The sequence below is a fragment of the Podarcis pityusensis genome (assembly GCF_964106645.2).
Source record: "Podarcis pityusensis genome assembly, chromosome: 2".
Classification (NCBI taxonomy): domain Eukaryota; kingdom Metazoa; phylum Chordata; class Lepidosauria; order Squamata; family Lacertidae; genus Podarcis; species Podarcis pityusensis.
In genome coordinates this window covers 107,284,413-107,310,870 of record NC_138029.1, presented here as the reverse complement: position 1 = coordinate 107,310,870, position 26,458 = coordinate 107,284,413, and the positions used below count along the sequence as shown (strand labels likewise).

General features: G+C 50.9%; 1 protein-coding gene across 3 annotated transcripts; it reads left to right on the top strand.

The window, feature by feature from the left end:
* BRPF1 (bromodomain and PHD finger containing 1) lies at positions 1-23,939 on the top strand. Of its 3 annotated transcripts, none has more exons than XM_080991581.1 (13): positions 1-610; positions 3,759-4,715; positions 8,661-8,859; positions 9,862-9,996; positions 10,867-11,013; positions 13,078-13,384; positions 16,099-16,404; positions 17,982-18,260; positions 19,372-19,519; positions 21,179-21,315; positions 21,420-21,538; positions 22,713-22,867; positions 23,067-23,939. In XM_080991581.1, the coding sequence occupies exons 1-13, from the start codon at positions 15-17 to the stop codon at positions 23,248-23,250; spliced, it is 3,669 nt and encodes a 1,222-aa protein (XP_080847707.1). In that variant the 5' UTR covers positions 1-14; the 3' UTR covers positions 23,251-23,939. The 3 variants fall into 3 exon arrangements, with proteins under 3 accessions (XP_080847707.1, XP_080847708.1, XP_080847706.1); XM_080991582.1 differs by having other exon boundaries at positions 9,844-9,996; positions 10,867-10,995; XM_080991580.1 differs by having other exon boundaries at positions 9,844-9,996.
* The last annotated feature ends 2,519 nt before the right edge of the window (positions 23,940-26,458 follow it).

The following is a 26,458-nucleotide window of genomic DNA, read 5'->3' as shown; positions in this document are numbered from 1 at the left end:
AGCTAGCAGGCGCCATGGGGGTGGACTTTGACGTGAAGACGTTCTGCCACAACCTGCGGGCCACCAAGCCGCCGTACGAGTGCCCCGTGGACACCTGCCGCAAGATCTACAAGAGCTACAGCGGCATCGAGTACCACCTCTACCACTACGACCATGACAACCCCCCGCCCCCGCAGAGCGCCCCTCTGCGCAAGCACAAGAAGAAGGGCCGGCACGGCCGGGCGGCCAACAAGCAGTCGCCCAGCCCCTCCGAGACCTCACAGTCGCCGGGCCGAGAGGTCATGACGTACGCCCAGGCCCAGCGCATGGTGGAAGTGGACCTGCACGGCCGCGTGCACCGCATCAGCATCTTCGACAACCTGGACGTGGTGTCCGAGGACGACGAGGCGCCCGAGGAGGTCCCGGAGAACAACAGCAACAAGGAGAACACGGAGACGCCCTCCGTGGCCCCCAAAGCTGGCAAGCATAAGAATAAGGAGAAGCGTAAGGACTCCAACCATCACCACCACAGTGCCTCGGCGGGCAACATGCCCAAGCTCCCAGAGGCCGTGTACCGGGAGCTGGACCAGGACACGCCTGACGCCCCTCCTCGCCCCTCCTCGTATTACAGGTACCACCTGTGGGTTGGGGGCACCCTGTGGAGCTGTGGTTCGGAGGGCTTTGCGGGATCGTGGTTGGGTTTTGATTGCGTCCTATGTAAGCAACTTAAGAGATTCTTCTTATATTATGTGGTATGTTGTTAGCATCCATCGAGAGACAATGGAGTTCGCCTCCTGGGGTGAAGTCAAACCACTGGATTATAGGACTGGGCGATATCTGGTTTTTCAAAATCGTGATATATCACCCCCTAAACATCGTGATATACCGACCTATCACAATGTCTGAAATAAGGATGGAGCTATGTACAGGCATTGTCCGGCTTCACCGTTTCCCCCACATAGTGATTTTTTCACAGCACACACACATATCATGATTTGCAATATATTGTGCTAGGTTAAAAAACCTATGGAACTGATATCATGATACGGACTTCAAACTTGTTTTGGGCAATGTATTGATATATCACCCAGCCCTGCTGGAGAATCACAGCGCCTGCTGTGGCTGCGGAGAGTGGTAACTCGTAGCTGCTACCTCCCGTGTTGTTTTTGCTACATTAACAGCACTGAAGTGACCTCCCTGGGGCACCAGCCTGGGCAGTGTGTGGGGAGGTCCTGGGCTGCCCAGCCTCGCTGATCTGGTCCAAAGGAAAGCAGAGCAGTACGTTCGGCACCAGCGTGGCTGCAGGAGTTGCAGGAAGGAGGTGTACAAGGTGCCATCCAACCGCCTTAGGGACCCCACTCAGGATTTGTGTGGGTTTACTCCATGGGTAGGCAAACTAAAGCCCGGGGGCCGGATCCAGCCCAATCGCCTTCTCAGTCCAGCCCGCAGACAGTCCGGCAATCAGCATGTTTTTACATGAGTAGAATGTGTCCTTTTATTTAAAATGCATCTCTGGGTTATTTGTGGGGCATAGGAATTCATTCATTCCTCCCCCCTTCAAAATAGAGTCTGGCCCCCCACAAGGTCTGAGGGACAGTGGACTGGCCCCCCGCTGAAAACGTTTGCTGACCCCTGGTTTACTCCTTAGCCTTTTCTTCTCCTGATGGTATCCTGCAAGGCAGTGGTGGTTTAGGATCAGAGTTTTCCTTCTCCTAGATGGCCTAGGTGCCCCCTTAAGTGGTATAGTAAAGGTAAAGGGTAAAGGGACCCCTGACCATTAGGTCCAGTCGTGGGCGACTCTGGTGTTGCGGCGCTCATCCCCATCACGGGGATTCGAACTGCCGACCTTCTGATCGGCAAGTCCTAGGCTCTGTGGTTTAACCCACAGCGCCACCCGCATCCCTTCTTAAGTGGTATACAATATTATTAATCATACCATCTCCATCCAAGCTGAGGTTCTCAAATGGGGAGGAGAGCACTTTAAGGAGGTGCTGCTGAGCATTTCTCAGGGGGCCTCTGCACTTCCGTCTCGGAGGGCATCACCTGGCTGAGCCTTGTTGCAGCTTGGAGACCGAGGCAGCCTGTGTCCCTTGGGCAAAGGAAGACTTCTTCCCTTCCTAACAGGAGCGAGGGGTTGCACCTTGGGAGGAGAATCTGGAACAGCAGTATTCCTACCCGGTGGTCACAGAATTCCCTGGCATCAGGGGGCAGGGTAAAAAAAAGTGCTCTTGCCTGGAGAGACGCCTTAACTCCCCAACACCACCTTCCTACCCCTGACTTTTGAGAGGTACATTATGCTGAAGTTGGAAGACTTTGTCTGATTGCAGCAGTGTTTCGTCCAGTCCGGTTCACTCACCTGTAAGTAGTGCGGCGGCTTGCACGAAAGGATTTTCACAGAGTGACGTGATAGGTTTCTCCCCGCACTCCCCAGGTCAAAGAAGAACAAGGGCTTGGATGGCTGTGACCAGAATTCTCCGTGTAGAGGAAGAGGGATGGCATGCAGAGCTCATGCTGGTACTCAGCTAATTCTGCCAGGAAGAGAGCACTGAAGCAGCCAGTCGTGGCTCAGTCAGTAGAGCATGAGACTCTTAATCTTAGGGTTGTGGGTTCGAGGCCCACATTGAGGAAAAGATTCCTGCATTGCAAGGGGCTGGCCTAGATGACCCTCGTGGTCCCTTCCAACCCCAGAATTCTCTACGTAAAATGGTGCAGGTGAACAAATGATAAGTGACTCTAAAGGTGGAACAAACTGGCAACACTTAGTATTAGGCTGCCAGTCAAAATCTGTCCTGTTGTGCTCCTGCTTCCAGGCCTAGGGGTAACAGGTCTCCCTCTGTAGGTCAAAGCAACCAAACCTTAACGTTTTTTAAACAGACTGTGTAGCTTCAGAACTGGGCCAGATGCAGGTCAGCACCATAGCTGTCAACCTTCCCTTTTTTTGCGGGAAGTTCCCTTATTCCAGCACTGTTTCCCATTGCTTCCCGCTGCTATCCCGGATTGTTAGATATCCCGTAGACTGTCCCTGGGACAGGTGAGGCTCCTGATCCCTTATTTTCAAATCTGAAAGTTGACAGCTATGGTCAACACACAAGTTGCAGAGTTAGGCAGTGTAGTTTGTTCTTGATTTGAGAAAACCGCACATAGCTCAGCGACACATCCCGACAGGACTTGCCCCTACAGAGCAGTTGCCAGGACCGATGGTCAACTTCTTTACCCCATCTAAGTCTCCTCCCTCTGCCAGACCTTCCCCAAGCAACCTCAAACTGTTGGGGCACCTGCAAAAACTCTTCCGCCCTATGCATCGCCCTGTGTGTCCTTGGAGACAACAAGGGAGAGGAGCTCGTTGCAGCAGGAGAGACAGATTCCTGGGATTCTCTTGCAGCCTCTTGTTCCCTCTGTGCTTCAGCCTCTGAGTCTGAGCTGCTCCCTGTCACAGGCTCTCCTTGCTCACTAAAGCCTGTTGCTTCTTCAGCATCCAACCATTCCTCCCTCCCATTTTCCCTCGGACCTCTCCTCAGTGTGCCACTACTAATCCCCAGGCTCGGAGCCTTCCTCCTCTGGGGCTTCCCTTGGGGGGTGGGTCTCCCAGCTGGTGCCTCCCACTGTTCCTCGTCATCTCGCCATCCCTGACATCTAGCACATAAAGGGCAGGCCTGGGTGGATAGATGCAAGTAACAGCCAACAACCCTATAGTCGCTTTTCTCCGTTGTAAAGGCGCTCAGTCGCTCTGGGTCACCGAGCCATGTGCTTTTGTTCCTTTCCTTCCCCGCTCGCCCCAGATACATTGAGAAGTCGGCTGAGGAGCTGGACGAGGAGGTCGAGTATGACATGGACGAGGAGGATTACATCTGGCTGGACATTATGAACGAGCGCCGGAAGACGGAGGGCGTGAGCCCCATCCCCCAGGAGATCTTTGAGTACCTGATGGACCGGCTGGAGAAGGAGTCCTACTTTGAGAGCCACAACAAGGGGGACCCCAACGCTTTGGTGGACGAGGACGCCGTCTGCTGCATCTGCAACGACGGCGAGTGCCAGAACAGCAACGTCATCCTCTTCTGCGACATGTGCAACCTGGCCGTACACCAGGAGTGCTACGGCGTCCCCTACATCCCCGAAGGCCAGTGGCTGTGCCGCCGCTGCCTGCAGTCCCCCTCCCGGGCCGTGGACTGCGCCCTGTGCCCCAACAAAGGGGGCGCTTTCAAGCAGACGGACGACGGGCGCTGGGCCCACGTGGTGTGCGCCCTCTGGATCCCGGAGGTGTGCTTCGCCAACACGGTCTTCCTGGAGCCCATTGACAGCATCGAGCACATCCCTCCCGCCCGCTGGAAGCTGACCTGCTACATCTGCAAGCAGCGAGGCTCGGGCGCCTGCATCCAGTGCCACAAGGCCAACTGCTACACCGCCTTCCACGTCACCTGCGCCCAGCAGGCCGGGCTCTACATGAAAATGGAGCCCGTCCGCGAGACGGGGGCCAACGGGACCTCCTTCAGCGTCCGCAAGACGGCCTACTGCGACATCCACACGCCGCCCGGCTCCATGCGGCGCCTGCCTGCCCTCTCGCATAGCGAGGGGGAGGAGGAAGAGGAGGAGGAGGAGGATGGGAAAGGCTGGAGCTCGGAGAAAGTGAAGAAGGCCAAGGCCAAGTCCCGGATTAAGATGAAGAAGGCGAGGAAGATCCTGGCCGAGAAGAGAGCGGCTGCGCCGGTGGTCTCGGTGCCCTGCATTCCTCCCCACAGGTAGGGCACCCTCTCTCCCCACCCCCAAGCTGCTCGTCCCACAACCTTAATAAGATGGAATCATGAAGTGGCGAGGTTGTTGTCTGGGTTACTTGGGGCTTTGCAGGCTGGTCTGTATGGCCCAGGCAAAAAAAAATCCCTGGATTTTTATTATTTTTTATTATTTGTATATTTGCCCTATACCTGTAGATCTCAGGGTGGTTCGCTGCATAAAAGTACAATATAAAAAAACACAAAATACATAATAAAGTAAGAACAGGAGCAAACCAATCATACCCCGTCCATTTAAAGGGGCATCAGATGTCAATTTGGGGCGCCTAATCCAGAGGCCTGCTATGTACAAACTGTCTTGGGCCGCATCCACTTGAGACAAAAATATGTTGGGTGCTTGTGAAAGGGCTGCTTTTTTATTTACTACATTTGCAGTTCATCTACGTTCAAGGTAGCGTTTTAGCCTCTGAATAACCAGTGGGATAATCTCCAGAGAGGCTGGCCTGTCCAAGGTTGCTGTGCAAGCTCCACAGCTGATCAGGGGCTTAAACTGGGCTTTTCTGAGACCCTGCATACATTTCTGGACTCCGGCTCCCATCGTGCCTGACCATTGGCCATGCTGGCTGATGGGAATTGGAGTCCGGCTTTATCTGGAGGGCCACAGATTCCCCATTCGATTCTCAAGCTACTGCGCACGTGTCTCTGCACGAGGGTGCAAGTTATTTTATTTTATTTTATTTTTTACCATCATGGGAGTTATGTTCAGTAAGTTTGCATGTGACTGTTCAAGATTTAATTTTTAAAAATAATTTAATATATATATATATTTCTGCTAAAGGAGAAGCACTTTGGGACTAAGTGGAGAACGGCTACTGCTAATGTTGCCATGGACAAACATTTCAGGAGTTAGGGGCTGTGCTTTTTTTCTGGGGATACTCAAGGGTACCTTATTTTTCTTTTAAAAAATAACACTGTTTAGGGGTGTGTATTTTATCCATTTTACAAAAATTCATATACCGCTCCGCCATCATGAAACCCCTGATCGGATTACTATCAATAAAACAACAATTTAAAAACATTTTAGAAACTGTCCGTAAACAGTACCCCATTTTTTAAGCAGTAAGGTGGTCTCCTGTTTCTTCCTTCCTTTTCAACTCCTCTGTGAGTACATAATAATAATAATAATAATAATAATAATAATAATAATAATAATTTGTTATTTATACCCCGCCCATCTGGCTGAGTTTCCCCAGCCACTCTGGGTGGCTTCCAACACAATATTAAAATACAGTAATGCCTCAAACATTAAAAGTTTCCCTAAACAGGGCTGCCTTCAGATGTCTTTTAAAGAGAAGATAGCTGCTTATTTCCTTCACATCTGATGGGAGGGCGTTCCACAGGGTGGGCGCCACTACCGAGAAGGCCCTGTGTCTGGTTCCCTGTAACCTCACTTCTTGCAATGAGGGAACCACCAGAAGGCCCTCAGAGCTGGACCTCAGTGTCCGGGCAGAACGATGGGGGTGGAGATGCTCCTTCAGGTATACTGGGCTGAGGCCGTTTAGGGCTTTAAAGGTCAGCACCAACACTTTGAATTGTGCGCGGAAACGTACAGAAGATTGTTTATGGCCAAAGAAACTGTTCACCCAACGGTTTGACGACAAGGTTGGGCAGGACTCCATTCTGTGTTCCCTCGGAACCCCGCTTTTGAATTTGTCTCACCTCTGTGGGCAAAACGGCAAGGCAGCAAATTACACCAGGCTGAACGTTGCTTTCGCTGCATGGTGAAAAATGCTCTCCTGCTGGACGGCGGTTCTGCGATCCTGTCCGTTGGGAGCAGGAAACAAGCCCGGCAGTGGTGGGTGTTTCCTCCACTGTGTGTCACCACATCCCCATGGGGAAAGCCTTCCCCTTGTTGCTTTGCTTGTGGGTTTCTCAAGAGTTACATGGCCGGCTGCGGCTGTTAACAGAACGCCGATCTCGACGGACGCCAGTCTGTTTTGCCGACAAGACAAATCTTTAATTTGTCGCTGCATACTTCTTGAGCACCTTTTTCAGTGTACAAAATGCTTTAAAAAATGCAGAATTCCATCCCACCACAGCTAATGAAACCAGCCTTGTAGCAAAGGCAAATTGCCCACAGATCTGTACCTTAAGGTCCTTGGAGGATAAGGCTGTCAGTAGCTACAAATCTTACTGGCTAGATTCTCCCTTCAGGTTCAGAAGCAACACGCTTCTGAGTCCCAGTTGCACCAGCAGCTAAGAAAGCTGTTGCCCTCATGTTCTGCTTTGCAGGCTTCCCGTAAGAGAGCCAAATGTGGTGTCGTGGCTGGGGTGTTTGACTAGGAGCTGGGAGGTAAAGGTAAAGGGACCCCTGACCATTAGGTCCAGTTGCGGACGACTCTGGGGTTGCGGCGCTCATCTTGCTTTATTGGCTGAGGGAGCTGACGTACAGCTTCCGGGTCATGTGGCCAGCATGACTAAACCGCTTCTGGCGAACCAGAGCAGCGCACGGAAACGCCGTTTACCTTCCCACCGGAGCGGTACCTATTTATCTACTTGCACTTTGACGTACTTTCGAACTGCTAGGTTCGCAGGAGCAGGGACTGAGCAACGGGAGCTCACCCCGTTGCGGGGATTCAAACCGCCGACCTTCTGATCGGCAAGCCCTAGGCTCTGTGGTTTAACCCACAGCGCCACCCGCGTCCCTAGGAGCTGGGAGACCAGGGTTCAAATCCCTACTTGGCCGTGAAGTCCGCTGGGTGGCCTTGGGCCAATCACAGCCTCTCAGCCTAACTTAACTCATAGGGTTGATGCGAGGATAAAATGGGGAGGCAGAGAACACCTGTTCCCCCTTGAGCTCTGTGGAGAGGAAAGGTGAGATATAAATGTCATAATCAATCAATCAATAGAATAACATTACTATTTTCCAGGGCAGGGGCTCCCAGCGGTTCTGTTGCTGCAGCCACCAGCCACTCGTCTTCCTGACTGCAGAGAAGTGCTCTTGTCCCATGCAGGGGCGAAGAGGCAAGTGGCAACTGTGGCTCGGGGTTAAGCAGAGAGACAGTGAATTGGCGGCTTAGGAGAGATTTGAGGCCAGGTCAGATCTAAAAAGTTGTCCATTAAACCTCAGTCATCCCAGGTGCATCCTGGTGCTTTAGTTGGCGGTGTGATGCATTTAGGAAAAGGCGTTCCAACCCACCAGATTCTTGATTTTTTCACTCTCAGACTTCAGAGGCCAACGATGTGATGCCAAGCGGGCTATTTTAGCCAAGGAAATTCCACGGAGAAAGTTGGTGGGTGGATATTGCCCCCTGTTCAGGATCTAACCGGGTGTCACATCCATTTCACAGGCTGTCACTGGCTTGGGCAAACCAAATTTAGCCTCATCCTTGACCCAGCTCAGGGGTGCGGGACCTTTGGCTGTCCAGATATTTTGCAGGACTACAACTCCCATCAGCCCCAGCCATCATAGTTGATGGCGACAGATGATGGGAACTTGTAGTCCAGCAGCGTCAGGAATACCAAGGTTTCCCTGCTCGTGACCTCGCTCTTTGGCGGCCCTTCCTCTGGTCTCCTAGCGGCGCACAGATGGACGACTTATGAAGCAGGGCAGAGTGAAAAGGCCACTGCAGAACTCTCAATTCACCAGCAACGTAGCAATAATAACATTAGCGCCACGTCTCTGACGTTTGTGGTTGATGAAAGTGGTGGAAAAGGCTGAGAGCTAGCAACACGGCCGAGGCTGCTCCACGACCTTCCAGCTGCGTAGGAGATTTGAACCCAGGTTTTCTTTCCCCCCCCGTCTCCAAACCCCGCTGTTGGTGTGTTCTGCAATACAGTAGCGCCGCGTAACCATTTTCCTTAGGCCTGTGGTACAGGCGGAACCGCTGTGCCTCCCTGGCCTTGCGACGCGACCGCTTGACCCTCCCCGCTCCACCCCTTCTCCCCCTGCAGGCTCAGTAAGATCACCAACCGCTTGACCCTCCAGAGGAAGAGCCAGTTCATGCAGAGATTGCACAGCTACTGGACCCTGAAGAGGCAGTCCCGCAATGGAGTGCCCTTGCTGCGCCGGCTCCAAACACACCTGCAGTCGCATAGGAACTGCGAGCCCGGGAGGCCGGCCCCTCCTCCTCCCGTGTCCAAGGCTGAGCAGGTACGTCTTCCCTCGAGGTTGGGGGCCAGGGGGAACGTGTGGGGAGGGGGAAGAGTGGGGCAGTGCCAAGTGCCTGCAGGGCCAAGAGCAAGGCCTCTGGTGCCTGGCCACCCGCTTGCCATCGTTTGTTGGACTTGAAGGAGCATGGGGTTGTGCGGGAGAAGCTTAGGCTGATTTTGCAGCAAGACCAGGCAATGCGCTCCCCAGTTTGCATGCAGGAAGGAAGGCCTTGGCTGCCGCAGTGAGATGTGGTGGGTGCGGGGACCTACGGATTTCCTCGGGCCAAGGCCGAAGCCAGCATGAACTTAACCCGTGGGTAAGCAAACTAAGGCCTGGGGGTTGGATCCGGCCCAATCGCCTTCTCAATCCAGCCCGCGGACGGTTCGGGAATCAGCATGTTTTTACATGCGTATAATGTGTCCTTTTATTTAAAATGCATCTCTGGGTTATTTGTGGGGCCTGCCTGGTGTTTTTACATGAGTAGAATCCGTGCTTTTATTTAAAATGCATCTCTAGGTTATTTGTGGGGCACAGGAATTTATTCAATTTCCCCCCAAAATATAGTCCGGCCCCCCACAAGGTCTGAGGGACAGTGGACCGGCCCCCTCCTGAAAAAGATTGCTTAACCCAAAAGGACCAGCTTTACATGCGAAAAGTCCCAGGCGGGAGGGTGGAAAGCCCTCTTCCATGACCATAGAGTTGCCGCCTGTCAGGGTAGACAGTCCATTCAGGGCACTCTGACTCTGTGCAAGGCAGCTCCGCGCATCTTCCTTCTGCCAGGAGGGAGAGGGAAGGCACTGGGCCTCCTCTTGCAAACCCGGCAAAGGGGTCTCCGCCCTCACCGTGCCCCATTCCGCTCTGGCGTTTGCCTCTGCCCCCCTCCCCTCAGCTCCTGGCAGCAACCCTGGGCGGAGCCAGCTGCCGCTCTTCTTTTGAGAGCCGTGGAAACCTGGCAGGGGGCAGGGATGCCCCTTCCTCTCATAGACTCTGATGTTCCTGCAGCGAGATAACACAGAGGATAAGAACTGGGCCCTGAAAGAGCAGCTGAAATCTTGGCAGCGCCTCCGCCACGACCTGGAACGAGCGCGCTTGCTGGTGGAGTTAATACGCAAGCGGGAGAAGCTCAAGAGAGAGACGGTAACCGCGGCGGGAAAGGGAGATCGGGGCGTCCTCTCCTGGGGAGGGGAGGGAGGGAGGGAGGGAGACACGCTTAAGGGAAGCACTCGACCTGTGCAGCATAGCCAAGTGGCATGATAAGAGGGGAGCACTGGGCTTTCCTAGGAGAGTTACGGGATGAGGTGGTAAAACCTTTCCAGAAGGGGTTGTCTGAGGGGTGTTTGGGGAGGTGTCAAGCTTCTCCAGATAATAATAATAATAATTTTATTATTTATATGCCGCTCATCTTTCTGGGTTGCTCCAGGCACTCTGGGCAGCTCCCAACGAAATATTAAAAAGGCAACGAAACATCAGCCGTTAAAAACTTCCCTGTGCAGATGTGACTTGTTGGCTCTAGTGTGAATTCTGCTCCCCTCTGGTTCGCACTTGGTTCCCGTTGTCCCCAGAGCTCGCTCCCAGGCCGTGTTCCGACACGGCAGGAGCAAAGCAGCACCAGGATTGCCCATGATGCACCCCTGCATTCCCCGGGAGGAGTGGGGGAGGTAAGGGTGTATTACAGCAGCATATTAGGGGCTTCCACAAGATCCATAATGGCAGGCCAGCTGCCCCAAGGACTGCTCGGTCGCCCCGTAAGTGAAATTCTCTTACAGCGCAGAGTTTCAGGGGGACTCCCAACTTCCGGCAAGCCCCAACCAGCACAGCCAGTGGTCAGGGACTTGGTGGGGTGGGTGGGGAGTTGTAGCACCTGGAGGGTCACCGGTTGCCCCTCCCCCCAGCCCCTCTGCCCTGGTGCTTTCTAACCCCATGCTACTTCAGAGGTCCCCGGCTGAGGCGCAGCGGACTGTCCTAGGGACCCGGGAGCTCAATGGCTCCCCCCGCTCTGTGTTTCAGATCAAAATGCAGCAGGTGGCCCTCGAGATGCAGCTGACGCCTTTCCTCATCCTCCTGCGCCGGACGCTGGAGCAGCTCCAGGAGAAGGACACGGGCAACATCTTCAGCCAGCCGGTCCCGCTGTCTGAGGTAACAGAACTCTACGAAGTAAGAACCCCTCCACCCCCAATTTATACTTTGCTCTGTTCCCATCCAGCCCTGGCGCTGGGCCTGTCCTGTCCTGTGCCCCCAACAACCCCGACCCTTCCTTCGCACGCCCACAGGGTTGGGCCGTTGTGTGTGCGAAAGGCACCAGAGGCCCCGCTGGCTGGGCAAGTAGCTCGAATGTACTATGGTCCAAAGCTTCCTGACAGGGTTAGACGCCGTTTCCAGGCCTGGCGTCAGTAGATGGCCTCCTTGCACCTCCGTGCTCTGGGACGGCCCGCTGCTGACACCTGCCCTGGGCCCTCTTTTTAAAAACAAAACAAAACCACCCATGCCCACTCCAGTTGGCCGCCATCTTTGTTTTTGGTAACGAATGAGAAGGTAAATTCTAATGCCACCATGAGGGGGGTGGGTTGCGGTCACTGTCACCACCAAAAATTGCTTCGGGAATTGTCCGTTTTGCAGGGTGAGGAGAGGAGGGAGGCCAATGTGTTGAGTCATGCAGGTCGCCAAGATAAAAGCCCCGAGGGTTTCCCGTGAAGGTGCAGGGAGGGGGTTACAGGTTGGCAATTTGACAAGGGCCGTCTAAACTCAAGCTGGACTGGTCTATTCCTTTTGATTTTGTATGGGGTTATGAGACTTCTCTTACAGAAGAGGATCTGCTTGCCCTACAGGCTGGTCACCACCAGGGGAAATAATGACACCATTGCCCAGCCAGACCGCTTTTAGAGCTTCTGCACACACTCAAACTGGAGATAGAGGTTCGCAAAGTCCTCATTCTGGTCATGCGGAAGGCAGTGAACGAGTTCAGGTCTCACTGTTGCTTGTTTACGTAGGACCAAGTCATGGTTTAGCGTTACATTCCCAACGTGGCCGGTCCTTCACACTCTTCCTCTGAAAGCCGTGCTGCTGTTTAAGGTCAATTCGTCATTCGTATTAAGGAACTAAGAAGATCGGAGTACACATCTTTGTTGTTTTTAATTTCAATAAATACAGAAAGTAGAAAAGCTACGAAGAAGCAAAACTCAGCCTTCAAGGGATACCTTGTCTTCATCAGAAAGAGGAAACACTTCAGTCCAGATTTAGATTCTGCTTCTAGGTTGGGCAGTTGGGAAGGCAAAAATACACAAAATCAGCACCACTCCATCAAAGTGAATTGTCTACTCTAAAGCCAAAGTGGTTTTTTGTTGTTGTCGTTTTTAAAGGTTCATTTTACATTTCCCTTCTGACTGTTGATGAAAAACAAATTGTTTGAATAGATCACTGCAGGCCGGGGCAAATAGCTTACTGAAAATGTCTGGTTATCAGCCCCCTTTTTTTGCGGACGCTCTCTTATTTTATTTTTTTGCTGACCCACTTCTTAGCAGTACAAACTTACCATCAGATCAGGCTTGCTCTATTCCGTCCAGTACAGCATAACTATATAAAAAACCCTGTTTTTCTGTCACACAGCTTTGTTAAATATGGGAGGAGGATGCAGGAACTGTCTTTGGCTAAGAAGAGGAAGAGGTTTGTCCCCAGCCCTTAGTCAGGGTGGTGCCGGGCCTGGCAAGAGGGGTTTTGGAGAACCTCCTGTGACACAGAGACAGTTGTGTGTTGAGATTGAGGCCTATTGAGAAAGGAAATTGAGAGGTAAAAGGTGGGGTAGCCAGGTATGGCGAGGAAGACTGCAGGCAGACACTTTTAGGGGACTTGCAGCACATGCAGAGGAGCAGAAGTTGGGAGCAAGGTCCCAAACCTCTTCACGAGCAGCCTGCCAGCTTTGCTTTTGCTTCCCCTTGCAAGCCACCCGCCTTTCTAAATGTTCGTTCTTCTTTTTTCGGAAGGTGGGGGTGGGAGAACGCCGTTCACGGGGCCTTGGGGGAGGGTGCCCGACTTTGTGTGCCCGCGCTGAACGGCAGTGCCCCTTCCTCAGTGGGGAAATTGCTCCAGATTGGGCGAGAGGCTTTCGGGACTGCTTCTAACTTTTGTTTCGTCTTCTCTTGGAGCAGGGATTCCCCACCCCGGGGCGGCGATCTCCCCAATCTCTGAGCCGTGCCGCTCTCTCTCTCTCTCTGCCCGCTGCAGGTCCCTGACTACCTGGACCACATCAAGAAGCCAATGGACTTCTACACCATGAAGCAGAAGCTGGAGGGCTATCGCTACCTGAACCTAGACGAGTTCGAAGAGGACTTCAACCTGATCGTCAGCAACTGCTTGAAGTACAACGCCAAAGACACCATCTTCTACCGGGCAGCCGTCCGCTTGCGGGAGCAAGGGGACGTCGTGCTGCGGCAGGCGCGCCGGCAAGCGGAGAAGATGGGCATCGACTTCGAGACGGGCATGCACTTCCCCATGGCCGCGGACGAGGCGCCTCTGCGAAGCACCGAGAACGGTCAGTATAAGAAACGTCCTCGGCTAATGCCCAGAGATTAGGATGGTGGCTGCCCGGGTAGGGGCAGGAGTGCCAGAGCTGAAAGCTGCCCCAGGTTGCCTGGGCAGCAGCTGGCATTCACTCGGGTTGGATCCACTGGGAAGAAAGGGGTGTCTGAAGAGAAAGCCCCTGCCTTCTCTCCCCAGCGAGATTGCATCCGTTGCCGAGATGCCTTTATCGCAAAGCACAAAAAGGGTTTTGTGGGAGGGCTGGAGCTTCTGGCAGTGTTGGCTGCCTGCCCTAAGGGCACGTAGAGGGAGGGACCCGGCTGGCACCATCTGAGCTGCTGCGATTTTAGAAAGAGGCAGGCCTCCTGGGGAGGAAGTGTGGCAAAAGGAGGGGCTGGGCAAGGAGAGCCTCACGGAGGAAGATGGAGTGGTCCGAATGCGAGAGGAGGAGGTCACGGGGGTGAATTTGGAAAAGAGGAAGGCTAACCAAAGGAGACTTTTCCAGAGCTGCAGGGGCTAAGAAAGTGGGAGCTTGGGCCCAAACTTCCCCATTACAGCAGCCCACCAGCTTTCAAAAATCGCAGTTTGGTATATTGACAAGTTGCCAGAGGTGGCTTGCAGAATTTCAACTACTAGAATCCCTCTTGGCAACTTTCCCCTTCCTCTCCCGTGCAGGAAAAGTCCCAAGACAAGAGGTTGCCTAGTGGCATTTGGCTCACTTCTTTCTTCCTTTTACGGGGCACAAGCATTAAACAATGCTCCAATGTGTATCTAGGCCAACAAATAAGAAGGTGGGGGGTGAGGGGTGGGATTCATTTTCCTCCAGGAAGGAAAACGTCGTGATGTGCTTTCTTTAAACAAACCATCCTCCGGCGGTCTCTCCTCTCTCCCATCTATCCTCTCACCCAGCAACTTAGAATTACCCTGAGCCTCTTGTTTCCTGCTTGGCAGGGGGTTGGACTCGATGGCCCTTGTGGTCTCTTCCAGCTCTATGATTCTATGATTCTATGATTCTATGATTCTACGGTTGTTTGTTTGCTACCTTGGCTTTTAGCCAAAAGGACCCTATGTTGCCTTGAATCCTTTTAGCACTGAGCCCTTTGTATTATGGGTTAGACTCAAGAAACTGCCCTCCTCTTTGCTTTGTGACCAAGAGGATGCAAACATGATGATGATAATGATGATGATGATAATAATAATAATAATTTATTTATACCCCACCCATCCAGCTAGGTTTCCCCAGCCACTCTGGGTGACTCCCAACAGATTAAAAACAGAATAAAACATCAAACATTAAAAACTTCCCTAAACAGGGCTGCCTTCAGATGTCTTCTAAAAGTCAGATAGTTGTTTATCTCCTTGACATCTGAGGGCTTCTTTAAGAGCTGCTGGTACTGGTCTTATCCTTCGGTCTTTAACACCCCTGTCTGAAAGATCTCTTTGGTCTGCCCCCTAAAGGAAGTATGCAGACGACCGTGTTTTTCATAAATATCTTCATTGTTTGTTTGTTTTTAAATTGCAGTATTTAATTTATTCATTTTTTCAAGAATTACGGACCAATCTGTTTCCAGTCCATATCAGTCCCAGCCTTTCATAACACCCTGGATGTTGTTGGACTACAACTCCCATCATCCCTGGCCGTTGGCCATGCATGCTGGGACTGTTGGGACTTGGAGCCCAAAACATCTGAAAAGCACCGGGCTGAGTAAGGCTGGTTTGCATGTGTTCAGCAATAAATTCCTTCCTTCCTATCTCCATACAGATCTGCATTTAAAAAAAAAAAATCCATATCAACACGTGTACTCCAGATGTAGCTTTGAATGCATTTTCTCACAAATACACTATTCTAAACATATTTTGTCTCAAAGGGACATATTTCTACATTTATTTTATTCTTTTTTTAAAAAGCACTTTTATCTGTATCTTGGTACTTGGTACACAGTCGAGAACTGTGCTGCAAAATTCAGAAAAGTGCAAAATCTGAAGGATCTAGTCAGATCTGCACATCGGAGAGGTTAACCACCAAAGTCTGGTATAGCTGTTTGTTAGAACTTCATATGTTCCTCACATTTCCACATCATTGAAACTATTGGTGAGGCTTTCACCATGCCTTAAGATATTGGCAGCCAAGAGCCAGATAAGAATTATGTATGGGGCAGTGGTGGGTAGCTACAGTCCACGGCAGCCATCCTTATAGCTAGGCTGTTAACAGTTGGACTCGCTCATGCCAGAGCGCCCCAGACACAGATGGTCCAACAAGCTACTTTTCCATGTGCTTGGCTGCTGGAGAGGAGGAAGAAACCGAACACCTCTTAAGATTTATAATCAGAAATCCGGAACCTAACAAACTTTCAACGAAAGGAAGCGGGGATAGAAGCTACTTGAATTCCCAGGGATGTAAAATGCACCTAAAACTGCATGCATATGGAATTGTGGAAGGCAACCGCCCCCATCCTGCTCTCCGTTTTGCCCACTTTTAGAGACTGAGATGTTGCGAAACAATGTCAGGCCTGGGGAACCTGTGGTCCTCCGGCTGTTGTCCCATCCCAATTCCCAATATCCCTGGCCGCGGGGCTGATGGGAGTTGTAGTCCCGTAATGCCCAGAGAGCTACAGGTTCCCCCATCCCTGCCTCCTTTCTTTGCCTCCCGGGTTCCGGTCTCTCCTCGGTCGGTCCATCGGCGGAAGCCTCCTCCTTATACTGGGCTTTGTTTCCTTGTTGGCGCAGACGAGGAGCGGATGCTGCTGTCTGAGAACCAGAAGCACCTGCCCCTGGAAGACCAGCTGGGCCTGCTGGTGGAACGCCTGGCCGAGGTGAGCGCCGGGAAGCAGAGCGTGGGCCGCTGCCGGCGGGCCAAGATGATCAAGAAGGAGATTACGGCCTTGCGGCGCAAACTGGCGCACCAGCGGGAGTCAGGGAGGGATGGGCACGGCCCCCTGACCCGCATCATCCTGCCGGCCCATAACCCCTGCGAGAAGGACACACAAACCGACAGTGCCGCCGAGGAGAGCAGCAGCCAGGAGACCGGCAAAGGTGGGTGGCGGGGCCTGGGACCGCATGGAGCAGCCAGGTCCCAGCCAGGCAGGGGTTGCTTGTACCACAATCAGGGTCCTCCACGAGTGGGAGGGGCTTGGCCAGGGGAGCAGTGCAGCACCTCCTCCTCAGGAGGATTCCCAGAAAATATTGCACTTCAGTTGATGATCTCTCGGGTCTGTGGAAAGGGGCACAGCAAGCAGACCCGGGCTGAGGTTCAAGGTGTAACACCCAGGGCTGGGTGATACCTGGTTTTCAACATCATGATATTGGGCTTGCCAATTGGAAGGTTGGCGGTTTGAATCCCCGCAGCGGGCTGAGCTCCCATTGCTCTGTCCCAGCTCCTGCCAACCCAGCAGTTCGAAAGCACACCAGGGCAAGTAGATAAATAAGTACCTCAGCGGGAAGGTAAACGGCGTTTCCGTGCGTTCTGGTTTCCATCACGGTGTTCCGTTGCGCTGGAAGTGGTTTAGTCCTGCTGGCCACATGACCCAGAAAGCTGTCTGTGGACAGACGCCGGCTCCCTTGGCCTGAAAAGCGAGATGAGCGCTGCAACCCCACAGTCGCCTTTGACTGGACTTAACTGTCCAGGGGTCCTTTACCTTTACCTTTATTGTGATATATCACCAGCTAAACATTGTGCTATACTGATATATCACAACATCTGCAATAAGGATGGAGCCATGTAGAGGCATTGGCTGGCTTTGCGGTTTTTCCCACATTGTGATTTTTGCATAGCACACACACACACCATGGTTCATGATTTATTGCCAGGTCAAATAACTATTAAACCGAGATCACAGTATGGTCTTCGAACCAGTTTTGGAAGTTATATCGCCCAGCCCTAACAGACATCACGATTCACAGTATATTGCCAGGTCAAAGATTATGAAACCGATATAACGATAGGGTTTTCAAACCGGCTTTGGATGATATATCGACATATCACCCAGCCTAGTAACGTCTTCCTTGGTATCAGCCCTAATAGATTCCCAGTGTTTACCCAGCGGCTCATAGAGTGGGATCTACCACTTCCTATTAGCATTATCCCCTACTCTGCAACTCCTGAGTGAATGAATTTTATTATTTCGGTCACAGACCAGTTCCAGCCCACATACAATATCAAGGAAGTCATAAAACACGATAGGGATGTATTTGAATTTGCAATTAGGTATAATATGGACAATACAGATATAGCAACAGTTAAAAAATATATAAGTTAAAACTTAGTCACTAACATATAACCTAAAATTATCATTTAAGGCCTTAATCATGATAGCACAGCTTGTTCCCTAAGTTTTATGGCAATAGCGCAGAATTTGGCCACCCTTAACGTGATCTCAGGATCCTTGTCCTATACCAGGGATTTTAGACATTGAAGTTCGGATTCAGAACTCCTGAGATCTGTTCAGCGGCTGCTGTGGGTGACTCTCATCACAGGAGAGGGGGCCGCTCAGCGTATAGGGGGAACAATCCCTTCGAATGAACCCGTTCAGCTTCCAAGGATGGGCGGTGGGGATACTGAAGGGAAGTGCTCATGTTCATCCTCTGAGCAATGTCACTGCTTGCCCTTCCAGGCCTTGGCCCCAACTCATCCTCCACGCCTGCGCACGAAGTCGGCAGGAGAACGTCGGTGCTTTTCTCCAAGAAGAACCCCAAAACGGCCGGGCCCCCCAAGCGTCCGGGGCGCCCGCCCAAGAACCGCGACAGCCAGCTGGCTCCGGGTCACGGGAACAGCCCCGTGGGACCCCCTCAGCTGCCAATCATGGTGTCCCGGCGGCCGCGCAAGAGGAGCCCGCGGCCCAGCTCCACCTCAGACAGCGACAGTGACAAATCGGCAGATGAAGCTCCAATTGGTGAGTGAGGAATGGGGCCAAGCTGAGATAGTGTGTGGTGTTGGGATGCGTCCGGGGAGACGGGGACATTTGGCAGGCCCCCAGCTGGCTCCAGCCACCGGCCGGCAGCCGGCAGCCGGTCGAACTCCGGTCTCCCTTGGAACAGCGACACAAGCTTCAGAAACCTTTAGAGACTTGAGCACGCTCTAATCAGCAGAGTAAATAACTCTTCACAACGGAAGTGGCGGACAGAAGCATATGTAAGCATATTTACAAGCGTTTATTCAGCATTAGAACAGGACAAAGAAAATATGTCTGCTCTCTTTCGTGTCCAAGCAAAAAGCAGCACAGGCAAAAGCTATATACAACAGAAGTTCCCAGCAGACTGTGCTGGAAGTAAACAGACATGTGACATACAACAACTCCACATGCCTGTTCTAAAGGTGGAACTATATCCTAACACATGGACGGTCTTCTTTCCACAACAAGTCCCCTGTTACGAGTGTAGATACTTAGATTGGAAGGGAGGTGGGATTTGCTGCAAACTCGGCATATGTGCAAATAACGCAAGCCATTTTTGTTAGATTGTGCCCAGCAGGTTTAGTTCAGTGCCACATAAAGTGGCAACAGTTTAATACGAGAGTATTGCCTGTGTCAGGTTAAGCATCTTGTCCCGGTTAACAAATTGGTAAAAGTAACGTCAACAGTGAAAAGAAAGGGGCTGGGTCTTCTGGGAAGCCAATGGGGCACAGAGGCTGAAAGTACATTGCTGGGAAGGGCACAGAAAGGTGTAAAAAGCACGAGGGGGGAGGAACAGGGGAGGGGACAGAATAGATAGAAAGAAAAGCTTGTAATGCAGTGTTTCCAAACTTGGGTCTCCAACTGTTTTCGGACTACAGTTCCCATCATCCCTGACCAATGATCTTACTATGTAGGGATGATGGGAGTTGTAGTCCAAAAACAGCTGGAGACCCAAGTTTGGGAAACACTGTTGTAATGGATCCATCTGTGCTTGAATCCAGCTTTCACAATTTGTAGTAGAAAGCCATTGCATTTGTCAACTGGAGAATTCAGCTATAGGAATTATATCGGAGCCTGTTGTGATTTGCCCTCCCCTCGCAACCCTCTGCAGACCTGCCAGCCAACGGCTTCAGCAGCGGCAATCAGCCGGTCAAGAAGAGCTTCCTAGTTTATCGCAACGACTACAACCTTCCACGCAGCAGCTCTGAATCTGAGTCCAGCAGCACAACCAGCAGCAGCGCCGCCTCGGACCGTACCAGGTACCAGGAGATCCTTCCCATTGTATTGAGCGGTGAAGCCGGGCCTCTTTTCTTTTTCTTTTCTTTTTTAAAATGATATTTATTAGAGTTTCCAATAAAAAGAACACATCAGTAAAAAATTAAAAAGAAAAAAGAAAAATACACAGTTCAAAAATACACAATACATAATCCAAAAAAAAAACCAAAAAACAAAAGACAAAAAAGAAAACAGTTAAAAACAATACCACCTTTTCATCACCATTTTTAAATTTACTTATTTTCTGGACCTCCTCGTACCTCCCTCTTTTGTATTCCAGTTCAATTTGTTTGTCCAGCAATTTCTTTCCCTCTTTTTTAATCCCAATCCTTAATCTTAATATAGTATAGTATAACATTAAGTTTTTACCTCTTAAAAGCCAAATTTCCATTTCCTTTAACTTTTTTAATCCTAATCCTTAATCTTGATCTATATATAACTTTAAAGTCTGTATAGCTAGAAGCCACTTATTTTCAATCCAACATCACTCTAACATTCTTTAATTCTGCAATGTTCCTGCAGATAGTCTTTGTATTTCTTCCAATCTTCCTCCACCGACTCGAAGCCGGGCCTCTTTTCCCCCCTTAGCCTAGGTGCACAGTGCAGAATAATGGATAGTCCCAGGTCAGGCAATTTCCCAGGTGGCAAGTGTGAACTCTGTAAACTGCCCTTCCAGTTTCGAAGGGAATCTTGTCAGACACACGCACCGCCCTGCCACAAGGTCTTAGCACAACCACTTGCCGGGTATACATTGATATGTTCCGGATAATGGTGGGCCAAAAGCAGAACTGTGCCACAAGGAAATGACTGATTTTGCAAAAGTAGTGGCTTTGACAAGGTGCTAGGCGCTGTATCGTGAGTCATGGCCGTGCATCAGGCACTCTTCCAGATGAAGCAGTGTACACAACACGCCTTTCAGTGCTGCTTGCGTTGTATGCCTCTATAAAAAGAAATTTACACACATTTCAAGGCTATGAGTGACTAGTAGTCAAATTACCTGCATGCTGTTTCCAGTATCAGGTTGGCCGCGGCAAGAAACAGGATGTGGGATTAGGTAGGCCTGTGGTCTGCTCCATGAGGGCTTCTCTTGATGTATGCCACAATGAGAGCCTGGGGACATTTTCCTCACTTGCCATGCTTGCCCAAAGTTCAAGTGGTGAGATCAATCCTGGCATCGAATGCAGGAAGTTCCTGCAGTACATCCTTCTTGGACTTCCCAGGGAACGGGTCTCATTCCTTTCCCTCTTCTGTGTTTAATGCGGAGGTACGATACAATATACGATATGATAATCTTTATTGTCATTGTCCCATACAGAACAACGAAACTGAAAAAATTACATAAGACATTCAAAACCCAACATGCCTGCTATCCCAGCTATCTCAACCCCTAAAAACTCTGATACCCCATTTTTAAATACAGTATACTCCCATACAGACTCCTTACAATGCGTTTAAAACCAAAATCGCATTTGGGTAGAAACTGTTTCTCTTTTTTTTAAAAAAAATAATAATAATATTTATTTGGGTAGAAACTGTTTCTCAGGCAGCTAGTCCTAGTCTTTATAACCCTGTACCCTGTAGCAATCTCCCAGGCTTCTGCGGAACGTGGAAAGTTAACACTACTTTTGCTTCCTCCCATTTAGCACAACTCCTTCCAAACAAGGCAGAGGGAAGCCCTCTTTTTCCCGCGTGAATTTCCCGGAGGACAGCAGCGAAGACACGTCGGGAACAGAAAACGAGTCCTACTCGGTGGGAACCGGCCGAGGGGTGGGCCATGGCAGTGAGTATTCGGGGCAGCGTTTCCTCTGCTTTCCTCTCTGGAGATGGGGCTGGTGAGAAGGATGGCAATTACACCCTTTCCCCTCTCGTTCTGTCTTTGTGCAGTGGTGCGGAAGAGCATCAGCCGATCGGCCGGCTGGCTGTCCGAGGATGAGGACTCCCCTCTGGATGCCCTGGACCTGGTGTGGGCCAAGTGCAGGGGTTACCCCTCTTATCCGGCACTGGTGGGTTTGATGAGCACGCCTACATATGCACTGAGGAGGGTTAAGGAGGGTTAAGCCACTGGAAACCTTGGTAGGGGTGATGCACCTTTTGAAACAATAGTAGAAAATGAGGTTATGAACCAAGTGAAGGTTCAAGGACAGTTCTTGCGAGACAGGAAAGTTTATGCAGAATAGAAAATGCTACTTAGTGTAGAAACCAACAGAAACACAGTATTCAGTTGTTGCTTTTTAATGAACTTTTCTAATTCTTGCGGAGAAAAAAGAGGGTAATTTTGTGTGTGTAAGAGAGAGAGAGAAAACTCTGACTCGCATCAGCCCCAGCCGACATGGCCAATAGTCAAGGGTGATGGGAGTTGTAGTCTAGCAACATCTGGATGAGCAAAGGTCCCCAGCTTCTGCCTTACTACCTTGTCAGTGCTTTTTTTTGTTGAAAATTGAACTCAGGATTTCAGCCTCCACATCCTTAAACCCTAAGCTGTGCAACCATACAACCAGTCTGTTAGTAACGATATAGATGGACTACTTGCCTAATCAGTACCTTTTAGCATAAGCCTGGTGTTAATGGAAACGTTAAATGGTTGTTGCATTAAGTAATTTATTCTAAACGCAACATTTAAGTTTTAAGATTGCGCACTTCTCTAATGTCTCATCACGTTACTGTGCACGACACAGCCTTTGAAATGTTTCTTCAACACCCATGAAGGACAGAAACCTGTTTTAAGGGGAGAAGGGGCAGGAAGAATCGCAGGCAGCAAAGGTTTGGGGGAGAATCCCAATTATGTGACTGCCAGCAGCATACGTGTGCAGTTGCGAGCGGTGAACGACTCAGGCTGTTTAACGTGTAAAGGCCATATTGGTCCTTAAAGCCTCAATGCTGAGGTGCCCAATCTGTTTACTTGTCACATTTCCATCTCCTCTAAGCAGCTCAGGGCAGTCAATTTGCATGCTGTGTGGGTTAAGCTGAAATATACAGATTTGCACAAGGCCAGCTGGTGAGTTTCAGTTAAACTGTGGCTTGAACCTGGGAGTTTCCCCATTCCAGCACTCTACATATGAGTGCAGCCTTTCCTTGTCTGGTGTGTGTGTGTGTGTGTGTGTTTTCACGCTCAACGATTTCTCCATTGCAACGTCTGTAGTTGCCCTTCTCTGACGTCCAATCTTCCCCTGTTGGCAGATCATTGACCCCAAGATGCCACGGGAAGGGATTTTCCACCATGGCGTCCCCATCCCCGTACCCCCCTTGGAGGTGCTGAAGCTGGGAGAGCAGATGACTCAGGAAGCCCGGGAGCATCTCTACCTAGTCCTCTTCTTCGACAACAAGCGTACCTGGTAAGGACCTACGACGGAAGTTGGCAGAGATGGGGGGCTGCCATGTCTGGACCGAAACCTGGTGGATAAAGTTGGGGGTGGAGCTGCCCCGTACCCAGAAAGGATGAGGGGGGCGAGACTTGGGAGAACGCGGAAGCCCTCTCCCTTCACGGGAGGCAAGCACTCCTAGTGAGTTTGGGTCGCTCTGTTTCCTTTGCAGGCAATGGTTGCCCCGCACCAAACTCGTGCCCCTGGGTGTGAACCAGGACCTGGACAAGGAGAAGATGCTGGAGGGGCGCAAGTCCAACATCCGCAAGTCTGTCCAGATCGCCTACCACCGGGCTATGCAACACCGCAACAAGGTGCAAGGGGAGCAGAGCAGCGACTCCAGCGAGAGCGACTGACCCTCACCGGGGCTCCCGCCAAAGCTGCTCGATCGGTGCAGCTGGACTGTACGGGAGAGGGGAGCGGGGAGCTCCAGCCTCGAGAAGCCCGGGCCCTTGGTGGCCAGGCTGCGGGAGCTTGCGTCGAGCACCCAACGGCCCCTCCAGTGTGCTGAGCACACCCCCAGAGCACTGTGCCCTCCGTGTGGGCAAGCCTACCTCTTGTGCCAGCCTGCCGTTCCTTCTTCCATGCCTGGAATTGCCCTGACCAGCTGCGTGAGCGACAGCCAGCTGCCTGTACAGCTCCCAAGGACAATACCCCACTGTCTGGGTCCTGAGGTCCCCTGGGCCTTTGTAAAATACTGTACAATAGTGGGAGAATGTAAATTATTTGGGCTGCTCCATAAACACTCACCAACACACAGACCCCGGGCCCTCCTTTCCCTGCATCATAGTACCTGCCCTGATCCATTATCCTTTCCTCGGCCCAGTCCTACCGACACTCTGCAGAGCAGGGCCGCTGTCTTCTCACTCGCACATTTTGATACTATAGCTTTTTGGAACCTGGCTCTGCCTGATCCCACCCCCCCTTGCCCTGTAGGCCCCCGGCTCTTCTTTCTGCTGCAGCCGGGTGGGCATTTGTACTTGTATTTATTTTGGAGGAAGAAGATCTCTATCAATTCTTAGAAAATAAAATGGCTCTTTTGGAACCAACGGTGTCTGTTTTCTCTTTCTTTCCTTTCTTTCTTTCTTTCTTTCTTACCAGAAGAGATGAGGGAAAGTGTTTTGCTTTTTCATGTTCTCCTGCCTTTTCTACACTTTTGTCCATTCTTGGTCTGAAAACATGGAGTTGTGTAGCTGCAGATTCAACTCTACTGCCAGGGTGAAAACATCACTGCTGCCATTATTTTCTGTTCATTTAGTACTAACGATATGTGCCCAAGTGCTGTTGTAGGAGTGATTTTGGTAACCTCATTTGCTTTTAAAAAAGCAACCACCAGAAACAACATATGGATAAGGTACCTTTTTTAACAATCCCTATGTTGCTCTTACTGAGCTCACTCCAGAGAACTCAAAGCAGGCTAAATATGGTTCCCAAGGGGCCTCCCATCCTGGCAGCTCACAGAACCAGGCTTGGTTAGATTCATTCAGCAGCAGAAGTGCATCAGATCATCCTCTGAGCCACATTTTGGGATAATGATGCTGAAAGTCACTACAGCCTTTAAAAAACAGCACTTTTTAAAAACCCACTTTATTCTATGGAGAGCCTTCCAATCATCTCAACTAATTCTTGCACACTGTACATGGCGTGCTTTAGGCATTGAATCTCCACATTTCCAGCAGCAACATAATTTCTCCGTACTTTGTCCCCCATCTCACAACCTGATCTGCATTCTGGTCTGTGGGACCAATAAGCCTGTGGAAGAGACTCGATGCAGTGATGCTTGAGTGTCTTCTCAGTGTGGAATTGTATCTTGGGTAGTGGCATCAACGTGGACACAAACTCCTTTCGCAACGCGCTGTGCACCACAGCCTTGATTTGATTTTACAGAGAAAAGAAGCGCAAGCGCCAATTTGCACAAAACGCGCTAGCTTCTCTTTTCGGGTGGGGGATATGAATTTTATTCAATTTTGGCCCAAAGGTGAACCCTTACAAGTATTTCTTGCTTAGAATCAGTAAGGTGTTTGCTTGTTTACTAACCTAGTCTGTGTTTAGGGCAGTTTTTAACGTTTGATGTTTTATTATCAAGAGCCAGTGTGGTGTAGTGGTTAAGAGCAGTGGACTCGTAATCTGGTGAACTGGGTTCGCTTTCCCGCTCCTCCACACGCTGCTGCTGGGTGACCTTGGGCTAGTCACACTTCTCTGAAGTCTCTCAGCCCCACTCACCTCACAGAGTGTTTGTTGTGGAGGAGGAAGGGAAAAGGAGATTTTTTGCCGCTTGGAGACTCCTTGTTGTTGTTTAGTCGTTTAGTCGTGTCCGACTCTTCGTGACCCCATGGACCAGAGCACGCCAGGCACTTCTGTCTTCCACTGCCTCCCGCAGTTTGGTCAAACTCATGTAGTGATAAAGCGGGATATCAAATCCAAACTCTTCTTATTGTGTTTTGAATATTGTGTTGTGAGTCGCACAGAGATGATAATGATTATCTCCACTGCAGGACTTTAATTTACAGTGGTGCCCCGCAAGATGAATGCCTCGCAAGACGAAAAACTCGCTAGACGAAAGAGTTTTCCGTTTTTTGAGTCGTTCCGCAAGACGAATTTCCCTATGGGCTTGCTTCGCAAGACGAAACGTCTTGCAAATTCTTGCGAGTTTGTTTCCTTTTTCTTAAAGCCGCTAAGCCGTTAATAGCCGCTAAGCCGTTAATAGCTGCTAAGCCGCTAATAGCTGTGCTTCGCAAGACGAAAAAACCGCAAGACGAAGAAACTCGCGGAATGGATTAATTTCATCTTGCGAGGCACCACTGTAATAGAATGTATTGAATGCGGTGTGGGACGTGGGTGACGCTGTGGCGAATAGGTCGGCGGTTCGAACCCCGGTGACGGGGTGAGCTCCCTTTGCTCAGTCCCAGCTTCTGCCAACCTAGCAGTTCGAAAGCACGTCAAAGTGCAAGTAGATAAATAGGTACCACTCCAGCGGGAAGGTAAACGGCGTTTCCGTGTGCTGCTCTGGTTTGCCAGAAGCGGCTTAGTCATGCTGGCCACATGACCCGGAAGCTGTACGCCGGCTCCCTCGGCCAATAAAGTGAGATGAGCGCCGCAACCCCAGAGTCGGCCATGACTGGACCTAATGGTCAGGGGTCCCTTTACCTTTACCTACTGAATGGGGTAAGCAGAGAAAGGACTTCCCCAATCATCTGTCCATGTTGTGGCCATATGGATAAAAGATACAGAAAGTACTATCTCAAACTACAGATAAATAGATATAGTGTAACAGGTAGAGTGTAATGTCTATAGGTATTACTATAGGTATTAGATATGTGTATAGTGTTGAACTGGGCGGGGAGGTGTGTGAAAAAAGCAACCTCCCCTCCCTTCCATTTTGTGGCCGTTTCTCCTGAGAGGCCTAGCTCGCGGCGCCCGCCCAACTCCCAGGCGCAGGAACGGGGCGCCTCCCGGGCCAGTACTTCCGCCCACTCGAGCCACAGAGTATACCCCAGCGGCCTAGAGCGGGCAACGCCGGAGCTCCGTCTACCCCTGCGCGATCCCTCCTCCGAACTCGGCGGA

What these genes read in the sequence shown, in the direction of transcription:
- BRPF1 (XM_080991580.1), top strand. Translation starts at nt 15, where the DNA reads ATGGGGGTGGACTTTGACGTGAAGACGTTCTGCCACAACCTGCGGGCC. An exon ending in AGAAGCTCAAGAGAGAGACG is followed by an intron (nt 9,997 to 10,866) that starts GTAACCGCGGCG and finishes TCTGTGTTTCAG; the next exon opens with ATCAAAATGCAGCAGGTGGC. An exon ending in GCCGCCTCGGACCGTACCAG is followed by an intron (nt 19,520 to 21,178) that starts GTACCAGGAGAT and finishes CCTCCCATTTAG; the next exon opens with CACAACTCCTTCCAAACAAG.